The sequence below is a fragment of the Henckelia pumila genome, chromosome 1 (assembly GCF_033568475.1).
Source record: "Henckelia pumila isolate YLH828 chromosome 1, ASM3356847v2, whole genome shotgun sequence".
In the NCBI taxonomy this organism is placed as follows: domain Eukaryota; kingdom Viridiplantae; phylum Streptophyta; class Magnoliopsida; order Lamiales; family Gesneriaceae; genus Henckelia; species Henckelia pumila.
The window spans coordinates 103328923-103341244 of NC_133120.1; the positions used below are offsets into that span (position 1 = coordinate 103328923).

Consider the following 12322-nt stretch of genomic DNA (forward strand, 5'->3'; position numbering starts at 1 on the left):
GAATATACAGTGACTATAAGATGTGTTTCATGATAGCCATCCCCATGTGCCACCACATCTTACATACACTATAGTATATTCAAGGTCTTCATCTAAACATCTTATAGTATGTCACAACATAATAATATGATAAAAGATAAAGTAAACGCCATTATAAAAGTGTAAATTATATTAAACAAAAGATTGTTTATACATAGAGTCATAAAAGCCCTTAGCCACAAGTTGGCTCACCGGGCACCCACTCTTTCAATAAATGCATGTATAAATTCTTGAGACATTGTTTATATGTAGATGCAAGTTTCAGATCTTTTAAACCATGCCTTGTATTGATTTTGGTGATGTGAATTGATGGTGCACGGTTTTGACAGCAAAAACTTTGATCTGCGGATTTCTGGAATTGGAGCCCGCTCGATCGGATGAACTTGACCGATCGAGCGAGGCCTTTAAAATGAAAAACAGAGAACTTAAATCTTGGGCTCGCTCGATCGGATGAATTCAACCGATCGAGCGAGGCCAAAATGGTTTTCCATCCGAGAGCTGAGCTTATGTGCTCGCTCGATCGGGTGAGTTTACCCGATCGAGCGAGACACTGTTTATAAAATTTTTTTTTACTTTGCTCTTGGTTTATTTAATTGATGTTTAATGAATGTTAATTGTTCATTAATGCCCTAATATGAGATTAGTAACCCGCGGTTCCTACAAATCTCAAAACCCAAATTCTCTAATAATCTTCCAAAAATCATAACAATTCCGAACGACGCTCATTTTCAAAACCGACAGAGAATAAACGATCAGAACTGAACAACATACTCAAAACTCGATCGATTCTAACGACATCCGAAAATAGAATTCTAGTTGATCGAAGAAAAACTTACTATAGAACGAAGCTCTCGCAGTCGTGATCGCTAATCTGCCTTAAGAATTAAATTCTAATGGATGGATCGACCGAAAACTCAAATCTGAAAGCTTGGGAGGCGGCTTCAATGGTGAAGGAACGAAATGGGGGAGATGAAGAAGTGATGGAGAATTCAACCAAGTGCCAAATAATATAACAAATCCCAAAATTGCATTTTAGTCCCTGAAAAATCCGAAATTTGCAAAAAAGACCCTGATCAAAATCAAGTCGGCTCTTGAACTCTGTAATCTCCGATTATCTCAAATAAAGCCAAATAAGATAAAATCGGGGTGTTACAATGTGGATGATATTTTGGTAAAATCCTGGACCCAGGACCATTTTATTTCTGACTTGGAAGAAACTTTTGGTACCTTGCGAAGGTACGGGGTGAAGTTTAACCCGGCTAAGTGCGTGTTCGAAGTGAAAATTGGGAAGTTTTTGGGATTTATAGTGACCGAGAGAGGAATAGAGGTAAACCCGGAGAAGGTAAAGATCCTAAAGGAGATGCCATCACCCTCCTCCGTTAGGGAGGTGCAGCGGTTGACCAGAAGAATCACTGCCCTGTCTCGTTTCATTGCTCGGTCTGCCCATTGGAGTCATCCTTTCTTTCAGGTGTTGAGGAAGGCTCATAGGTTCGGATGGAGTGAGGATTGTGAACGAGCTTTCCAGGAGTTGAAGGAGAATCTGGAAAATCTTCCCATCTTGGTTAAGCCTGAACCAGGGGAGAGGTTATGGGTTTATATTTCCACAACAGAGTTTGCTGTAAACACGGTGCTGATAAAGAAAGAGGGAGGAGATCAAAAGCCAGTTTATTATGTAAGTCACGCTCTGAATAGGCCTGAAATCCGATACAGTGAAATGGAAAAGATGGCCATGGCCCTCGTCTTGACAGCCCGAAAGCTCCGGCCTTACTTCTTATCTCACCCGGTCACTGTCTTAACCAATAGCCCCTTGGGCCGGGTGATGACTCATCCGGATGCTTCAGGCCGATTGGTCAAGTGGGCAGTAGAGTTGGGAGAATACGATGTAGAATACAGGCCTCGGGCAGCTATTAAGGCACAAATTGTAGTGACCCTTACCCAGATCACCTACTAAACAGAAATTAGGCATGCAATTAACTTAATTAAACAGAAATCAGAATTCAACTGCGAAAACCATAACATTTATACAATCCCAAAAAAAGGAATCTGTAAATATCCAATAATATACAACCAAATCGAATAGCTGTATAAACCCAAAACAACAGAATAAAAACCTAAACGAAGCTCCAGCTGATCAACCACTGCCTAACCCCTCTTGGATCCACCCGCCTCGTCCAATCGCAAACCTGCCCCATGGAATAGGGTGTCCAGAAACACAGAGTACGAGATGTGAGCATAAAACGCTCAGTACGAGAGTATGAGTATACATGCATGCAAAGTGAACTCCCTATAAACTCGAGGTCAAGGATCAGATAACAGAGACAGACCGGGCCCTGGTATGTAGCACGCTGTGTCGTCGCTTCAGAAGGTGGCTCCCATACCAAAATACCAGTGGATACTCCGGACCCAAATCGATGGAAGTCCATCCACTAACAGGATAGGGTAAAACCCTACTAACAGACATCTCGAACGAGATAGCTCAATATGCAAATGAATGCAGCATAAATCAATGACATATAAATCATGCAGTCACATAATACATGCATACTCAGTCAGGATATCTCGAACAGTACTTTCGTACCTCAAATACTAGGCAAGTGCTATCAGCCCTAGGTCCACGCCTATAATCCGCGCTACACTGCCAAATGATACTACTATCATTATAGCACTCTAAAAGCCTTAACTAAGCTAAAAAATACTCCTAAATATTTTTAGGAAGCAAAAGCTATACCTTCGTCCGTCGTTTGCCTTTTGCTGTCGAGTGCCTCAAAACTAGGCCACAGCTTTGCTACAACGCCTGGACTGCTATGCCACTTCCGGATTCCCAACGGGACACCTAGAATTCCCTAGATCTGAGCTGGAAGGCTAAGGAATCGAGAGAAAAGAGAGGAATTGGTGCACTCAAATGTGAGCTCGGCAACCCTTATTTATAGAAGGAGTTCGGATCGTTCGAATTGGACTTCGGAGACTCCGAACACGTTCGAATCGTCCGAACCCAATATTACATCATTGCTTACGTCAGCATAATGATGTCATCCATGAAGACTGTCGGCAGCACGTTCGGAGCATCCGAACCACTCTTCGGATCGTTCGAACCCTGACTTCGGACCGTCCGAACTCACCAACGGAGTCTCCGAACCCGACGACCCTCGAACCATTTTTGAGCGTTCTGAATCCATTTCCAAACTCTGTTAATCCATCTGGGACTCCCTTAATCATGTTTTATTACATCTAAACATGATCGTATTATTAATTACTCATAATTCGTTAATTCTGAATACGGGTTACTACATTCTCCCTCACTTAAGATATTTCGTCCTCGAAATCCGATCTTACGTACCTAATGTAAAACAACAATCCAAAACATTCTTATTCAAATCAAACGTTTACATCTGAATACAAATCGAAAATGAAATCAAAATAACTCAGTATGTTCTGTACGCATCCTGTCCTCAAGTTCCCAAGTAGCTTCCTCAGCGCCTCTACGCTGCCATTGAACTAAAACCAGAGGAATGACTTTGTTCCGCAAGACCTTATCCTTATGATCCAAGATACGAATAGGTCTTTCAACATAGGTCAAATCCTTATCCACTTGAACTTCAGACCGCTGCAGAATATGAGACGGATCTGCCACATATTGTCGCAACAGAGATACGTGGAACACGTTGTGAATACTGGACAGATACGGTGGCAAAGCCAAACGATAAGACAAATCTCCAATGCTCTCCAAGATCTCAAACGGACCGATAAATCTGGGAGACAACTTGCCCTTAAGGCCAAATCTGAGAATCCTGCGGAAAGGTGACACCCTCAGAAACACTTTCTCCCCGACATCAAACTGCAAAGGCCTACGCTTAGTGTTAGCATAGCTGGCCTGACGATCCTGTGCAGTCTTAATCCGTATTTTGATCTGATCAACAATATCTACTGCCTGTTGGATAAACTCCGGTCCCTCAGCCTGTCTCTCCCCCACTTCTTCCCAGAAGATTGGAGTATGACAACGTCGCCCGTACAATGCCTCAAAAGGTGCCATCCCAATGCTAGTATGATAGTTGTTGTTGTACGCGAACTCGATCAATGGCAAATGATCTTGCCAGGCTAAACCAAAATCCATAACGCACGCTCAAAGAATATCCTCCAAAGTACGGATAGTGCGCTCTGACTGACCATCTGTCTCCGGATGATAGGCAGTACTCAAACTGAGAGTAGTACCCATCGCACGCTGAACACTCCCCCAGAACCTAGAAGTGAACCTGGGGTCTCGATCGCTGACAATGCTCACAGGCACTCCATGAAGTCGAACGATCTCCTGAACATACAGACGTGCCATGCGATCCACAGAGTACTCTCGACTATAGGCAATGAAATGCGCTGACTTGGTGAGTCGGTCCACCACAACCCAGATAGCATCACAATTCCTCGAGGACATCGGCAAATGGGTCACAAAATCCATCGTGATAAACTCTCATTTCCACTCAGGAATAGGCAGACTGTGAAGCAAACCTCCAGGTCATCGGTGTTCTGCCTTGACTTGTTGACACACCAAAAATCTCGAAACATACTGATACACGCTGCGTTTCATGCCCTTCCACCAAAACCGAGTACGTAGATCCTTTTACATCTTGTTGCTTCCCAGATGAATACTCAACTTGGTGCGATGTGCCTGAAACAAGATCTCCTCTCGCAACTCTTCATCCTGCGGAATCACAAGCCTACCAGACAAACACAAAAAACCATCTGACTGATAGTGAAATCCAAACGAGCTACCCTCGTTAGCTAGGCGAGCTAAACGCTGGGTCTTCGAATCAGACATCTGAGCATCCCGAATCCTCGAATACAAAGATGGCTCAGATAGTATCGCAAACATCTGGATACTCTGCATACCTTTCTTATGCTTGAAGGTATACCATGAAGTGCAACAGTCACTGATCGCACTAGACATCGAATAAGTCTGCAGTGCGGATAGTCGCAAGCATCAGCGGTGAGATTAGCAGCTCCCGGATGGTACTTAATCTCGCAATCATAGTCTTTAAGCAAGTCCATCCAACGTATCTGCCTCATGTTCAACTCCGCCTGAGTGAAAAAATACTTAAGACTCTTGTGGTAGGTGAAGATCTCAAATTTCTCGCCATACAGATACTCTTGTGTCCTCGTGAAGCTTCAGTTGTCTAGAATCGTATGCAATCACATGCCCATTATGAGTCAAGACACAACCTAACCCCTAAAAAGAAGCATCAGTGTATACCACATACCCTCCAGATCCTGACGGTAATGCCAACACCGGCGCAGAAGTCAACCGCCGTCGAAGCTCACAGAAATTCTCCTCACACTCGGAGGACCACTCGAAATCCACACCCTTGCGGGTAAGCTGCGTCAACGGTCGAGCTAGCTGAGAGAAGTTCAGAATGAAGCATCGATAATATCCTATTAGACCCAGAAAACTACGGATCTCAGCAACCGTCATTGGACGCGACCAATTAAGCACAACCTCAATCTTGCTTGGATCAACTGAAATACCCTCCCTAGATATGATATGGCCAAGAAAGACCACTCGATCCATCCAGAACTCACACTTGCTCAGTTTGGCGTACAACTGCTCGTTCTGAAGAGTCTGCAATACCACTCGCAAGTGAGATACATGCTCTTCCGCATTACTCAAATACACCAAGATGTCGTCAATGAAGACCACGACAAACTTGTCTAAATACTCCCTGAAGACACGGTTCATCAGATCCATAAACATAGCCGGCGCATTAGTCAATCCAAATGGCATCACTAGAAACTCGTAATGCCCATAGCGAGAACGGAATGCAGTATTGGCTACGTCCTGATCTCGGACTCTCAACTGATAATACCCAGATCTCAAATCAATCTTGGAGTAAACCGAAGTACCCTGCAGCTGATCAAACAAGTCATCAATGCGAGGCAACGGATACTTGTTCTTCACAGTAACTCGATTCAGCTGCCGATAGTCAATGCACAATCGCATAGACCCATCCTTCTTCTTCACAAAGAGAATAGGAGCTCCCCAAGGAGATACACTAGGATGAATGTACCCCTTGTCCAAAAGATCTTGTAACTGATTCTTCAACTCACGCATCTCTGATGGATCCAGACGATACGGTGCTCGAGAAATAAGCGAAGTACCCGGCATCAACTCTATGTCAAACTCGACTTCCCTAGCAGGAGGAAAACCCGGAATCTCATCTGGAAATACATCTGGAAATTCATCCACAACAGGAATACTCTCTATCCCAATACTCTCAGAGGACAAATCAACTGCATAGATAAGGTAGCCTTCCACGCCAGACTCTAGAGCTCGACAGGCTCTCAAAGCTGATACCAAAGGCATCGGGGGTCGCGCTCCCTCACCATAGAAAAACCAGCTATCACTCCCATCCGGATGAAAGCGTACTAATCTCTTATAGCAGTCCACTGAAGCTCGATAAGTAGTCAGCATGTCTATCCCCAGAATACAATCAAAATCATCCATCGCAAGGACCATGAGATTCGCCAACAGAATGTTCCCTTCGAACTCTAAAGGGCAACCCATCACTAGACGCTTGGCCAAAGCAGATTGACCCGTCGGAGTAGAAAAAGAAACTACTACGTCTAGTGCAATGCATTGTAACTTATGTCTCTTAACAAAACGTGCAGAAATGAAAGAATGAGATGCACCAGTGTCAATAAGTACGATAGCAGGTATACCATAAAGTAGAAATGTACCTGCGATGACCTTCTCATTCTCCTCCATAGCCTGATCATGCCTCAAGGCAAACACCTGACCAGAAACCCGCGGCCTCAAATGAGAACTCCCAGCAGGCTGTCCCTGCGACCTCTGCTGAACGGTGGTCTGAGAACCTGATCCTGAACCAGAACCGCCTCCCCCAGATAGTGGACAATCCCTCCGGATATGACCAACATCTCCACAATGGAAACAAGCTCCAGAGGCTCTACGGCATTTGTCTGATGGATGGTTCTTCCCGCAATGGTCGCACTTGTCCTTCTTCCCAAAGCGAACAACACCTCCAGAACCAAAGGAAGAAGTAGATCCAGACTTCTTGAAAGATTGGGCACGGGGACCCAAAGAACTAGCAGGCCTCGACTGAGAGAAAGACATGTTCCGCCGAATGCTGTCCTCTGCCTGGTGACAACGTCTCACCAAACCCTCTTAGGACATGTCATCACCGACCGCCACACGGTCATGGATCTCAGGGTTAAGGCCCTGAAGGAACATATTATACTTCATCCCAGAGCTGTCAGCAATCTCGGGGCAATAGGATAGCAGATCAAAGAACTTCTGCTGATACTCGTCAATAGACATGGCCCCCTGTCGCAGACTCAGTAGCTCTCCCGCCTTCGATTGTCGGAGTGCAGGAGGAAAATACAGCTTCTGAAAAGCTGTGCGGAACTCAGCCCAGGTGGCAACTCCTCTCACCGTAAAAAAGGTTGCAGAAGTAAACCTCCACCACCTACGAGCTCGCCCATCCAGAAGATAGCCAAGGGTCTCCATCTTCTGCTCCTCGGTGCAATGGAAAGTCTGAAAAGTCGTCTCCATATGGTCTAACCAGTTCTCCGCATCCTCCGGAGACTTACCTCCAACCAAGGGCTTAGGTATCATCTGCAAGAATCGGCGCACGCTAAAACGTTCCTCATCACGACGATGATGATGACGGTCACGACGACGCTCACGATCGTCATCTCCACAACGTCCACCTCCACTACCATGGCTACTCTGGTCATCGTAGTTCGCCATCTACAAAAGTACCTCACGGTTACCTTATGCAGAATCTAAATTCCCAAGAATACTATGCATGCTTTGATACCATAAATATAGTGACCCTTACCCGGATCACCTACTAAACAGAACTTAGGCATGCAATTAACTTAACTAAACAAAAATCAAAATTCAACTGTGGAAATCATAACATTTATACAATCCCAAAAAAAGGAATCTGTAAATATCCAATAATATAAAACCAAATCGAATAGCTGTATAAACCCAAAACAACAGAATAAAAACCTAAACGAAGCTCCAGCTGATCAACCACTGCCTAGCCCCTCTTGGATCCACCCGCCTCGTCCAATCGCAAACCTGCCCCATGGAATAGGGTGTCCAAAAACACAGAGTATGAGACGTGAGCATAAAACGCTCAGCACGAGAGTATGAGTATACATGTATGCAAAGTGAACTCCCTATAGACTCGAGGTCAAGGATCAGATAACAGAGACAGACTGGGCCCTGGTATGTAGCACGCTGTGCCGTCGCTACAGGAGGTGGCTCCCATACAAAAATACCAGTGGATATGCAGGACCCAAATCGATGGAAGTCCATCCACTAACAGGATAGGGTAAAACCCTACTAACAGATATCTCGAACGAGATAGCTCAATATGCAAATGAATGCAGCATAAATCAATGACATATAAATCATGCAGTCACATAATACATGCATACTCAGTTAGGATATCTCGAACAGTACTTTCGTACCTCAAATACTAGGCAAGTGCTATCAGCCCTAGGTCCACGCCTATAATCCGTGCTACACTGCCAAATGATACTACTATCATTATAGCGCTCTAAAAGCCTTAACTAAGCTAAATCATACTCCTAAATATTTTTAAGAAGCAAAAGCTATACCTTCGTTCGTCGTTAGCCCTTTGCTGTCGAATGCCTCAAAACTAGGCCACAGCTTCGCTACAACGCCTGGACTGCTATTCCACTTCTGGATTCCCAACGGGACGCCTATAATTCCCTAGATCTGAGCTGGAAGGCTAAGGAATCGAGAGAAAATAGAGGAATTGGTGCACTCAAATGTGAGCTCGGCACCCCCTATTTATAGACGGAGTTCGGATCGTCCGAACTGGACTTCGGAGCCTCCGAACACATTCGGATCGTCCGAACTGGACTTCGGATCGTTCGAACCCAATATTATGTCATTGCTTACGTCAGCATAATGACGTCATCTATGACGACTGTCGGTAGCACGTTTGGAGCGTCCGAACCACTCTTCGGATCGTCCGAATTCACCAACGGAGTCTCCGAACCCGACGACCCTCGAACCATTTTCGAGCGTTTTGAATCCATTACCGAACTCTGTTAATCCATCTGGGACTCCCTTAATCATGTTTTATTACATCTAAACATGATCGTATTATTAATTACTCGTAATTCATTAATTCTGGATACGGGTTACTACACAAGCTTTGTCTGACTTCCTGACCGAGGTCATCACCTTTGGCCAGGAAGAGGTATGGAGAGTCTTTGTAGATGGGGCTAGCAGTTTGGAAGGAAGCGGGGTGGGAGTAATCCTAATTTCTCCCACTCAGGAAAAAACCAAAGTTGCGATAAGGTTATCACCTTTTAGATATAACAATGAAGCGGAGTATGATGCAGTAATCACAAGTTTGAAATTAGCCCGGGAGGCGGGAGCTGGGCACGTAATTGTTTATTCTGATTCTCAGCTGGTAGTGCAGCAAGTCCAGGGAACCTTTAGCATCAGGGAGAAAAGATTACAAGAATATGTGGGGCTTGTCAAGCAGCAGGGAGAAGAATTTTCTAGCTGGAGCATTGAACAAATTCCCAGGGAGCATAATGCTGAGGCAGATGCCCTGGCCAGGATGGCATCATCTCTGACAAGTATTAATAGACGGGAAGTGATACAACAATCCGGATCGGTGATGGCCATATAAGAAAGAGCAGAAGAGGCCTTGGAGAGATCCAGGATGGCTCCCCTTGTTAAGTACCTATAGACAGGTATTCTTACTGAGGATGAAGTACATGCCCGGAAGCTCAAAAGACAGGTAACTCGATTTACCCTGGTTAATGAAAAATTGTACCGGCGATCTTTTCAGGGTCCTTTGTTAAGGTGCCTATCAAAGGAGAACGTGGGTTATGTACTTCAGGAAATACATGAAGGCTGCTGCGGAGATCACGGAGGGGCTCTGAGCTTGGCCCGGCGTACCTTGTTAGCAGGATACTGGTGGCCCACCCTGCAGCAGGATGCCCGGCAGGTAGTCAAAACGTGTGAAGGATGCCAAAGGTTTGGGAACTTCTCTCATGAACCAGCGGCAGAGTTACAGATGGTATGGGCATCTTGCCCTTTTGATCAGTGGGGCATGGATATCATGGGACCTTTCTCTATGGGCCCCAGACAAAATAAGTTCTTACTAGTGGCGGTGGATTATTTCTCTAAATGGGTGGAGGCTGATCCTTTGGCAAAAATCACTGAAGAGGCTGTATTGGGGTTTATTTGGAAGAACATTTTCTGCCGATTTGGCTTACCCCGGAAGCTCGTCTCGGACAATGGGAGGCAATTCCAGGGAAAGAAAATAAAGGATTGGTGCACATAAATGAAGGTAAAGCGGGCATTCACCTCTGTAGCCTACCCCCAAGGCAACGGGCAAGTTGAAGTAACTAACAGGACCATCATCCAATCTTTACAGACTCGACTCTTTGGCGCTGGTAAGAGTTGGGTGGAAGAGGTCCCTGGTGTGCTATGGGCTTATCGTACTACCCCCAGGACGACCACAGGAGAAACACCTTTCAGCCTGGTATATGGGTCTGAGGCCGTGATTCCAGTAGAAATTGGACAAATATCTTCCCGGGTGAAAGCCTACCAGGAAGGAGAAACCATGGACCGGGCACAAGAGTTAGACCTGATTGAGGAAAAAAGAGAACGGGCCGCTATACGAATGGAAGCTTATCGGAGCAGGATAATGAAGGCGTTCAATCAAAAGATCAAGCCCCGAGACTTCCAGATAGGAGACCTGGTGTTGAAGAAGGTTAACCCGGCAGGAGAGGTAAAGAAGCTGGAAGCAAAATGGGAATGACCTTACAAAATAATTCGGAGGGTAGGGAGGAACGCCTGGTATTTGGAAGACAACCAGAGCAAAGTCCTACAGAGGCCCTGGAACACTATGCATCTTAAGTCTTATTATTCTTAAAAGTACAAGCTCACCTATAAATTATTTTTCTGTCGGTTGTATAAATAAAAAATATGTTTTGATCTATTGTAAACACAGAATATAAGTCCAGGTGATCACCACCATGGCACCAAAAAACCCAGGTGATCCACCACCCTGGTACTCAAAAGCCCATGGTAATTCACGAACAATATAAGTCCAGGTGATCCACCACCCTGGCACTAAAAAACCCAAGTGATCCACCACCCTGGTACTCAAAAGCTCGTGGTAATTCACGAGCAATATAAGTCCAGGTGATCCACCACCCTGGTACTCAAAAGCCCGTGGTAATTCACGAGCAATATAAGTCCAAGTGATCCACCGCCCTGGCACCAAAAAACCCAGGTGATCCACCACCCTGGTACTCAAAAGCCCGTGGTAATTCACGAGCAATATAAGTCCAGGTGATCCACCACCCTGGCACCAAAAAACCCAGGTGATCCACCACCCTGGTACTCAAAAGCCCGTGTTAATGCACGAGCAATATAAGTCCAGGTGATCCACCATCCTGGTACTCAAAAGCCTGTGGTAATTCACGAGCAATATAAGTCCAGGTGATCCACCACCCTGGCGCCAAAAAACCCAGGAGACCCAGCACCCGGGCACCTCGAATACCCGGATGGTTTGCCACCCTCATGTTTGAAGCTCGCGATAAATAATGTTAAGCCGGGAATTTCTCCTGGAGGGCAATAAGAATAATTTCCCCGAGGGGAAGGTTATTGAGATAAAGCCAAGGCAAATAAAAAACAAATAAGGAACAAAGTTTTATATTAATTGATAAAGGAATCGCGATATGTACATATACAAAAGTTGGGAAGCTCAGGAAGAAAGGGGGGGGGGGGAAAGTAAAAGTCTAAGCCCGAGGCTCTGACAGGTTGGCCTCCTCCTGAGATTTCTCCCCTCCGTTTGCATTTGCCCTTTCCTGAGGTCGTTCTCCTTCATTTGCGGGACCGGAAGGTAAAGAATCGATGGCCAGGTTGAGATCTGGAATCCCTTCGTGTATTAGGCCAGTTGCCTCGTACTGTGCAGAACAAAGATCGAAGCCCTGGGCAAAGAATTCAAAGGACATGTCTATCACCATCTTCTTGAATTACTTGGAAGAAAGGAAAGACTTCTGCCATTCAGCTTCAATACCAGAGCGCTCCTCCAAAGCCTGGGCAGCATCCAAGGCTGAGGAATGATGCAGATCCGCCTCTGTACGGGCAATTACCAGTTGGTTCTGCATCGTCTCCGCGGATGCCCGAAGTCTCTCCGCCTCATTCCAAGCCAGGTCTCTCTCCTCCCTAGCCTGACCAAGCTCCCTGGTAACTTGCTCTATTTGA

At 45.5% G+C, this 12322-nt stretch overlaps 1 protein-coding gene across 1 annotated transcript; it reads left to right on the plus strand.

Moving 5' to 3' along the window:
* Positions 1-10388: 10388 nt before the first annotated feature.
* LOC140871180 (uncharacterized) lies at positions 10389-10868 on the plus strand. Its single transcript, XM_073273612.1, has one exon. It carries the CDS (start codon positions 10389-10391, stop codon positions 10866-10868), a length of 480 nt encoding a protein of 159 aa, XP_073129713.1.
* Positions 10869-12322: the final 1454 nt, after the last annotated feature.

What these genes read in the sequence shown, in the direction of transcription:
- LOC140871180 (XM_073273612.1), top strand. Translation starts at nt 10,389, where the DNA reads ATGAAGGTAAAGCGGGCATTCACCTCTGTAGCCTACCCCCAAGGCAAC.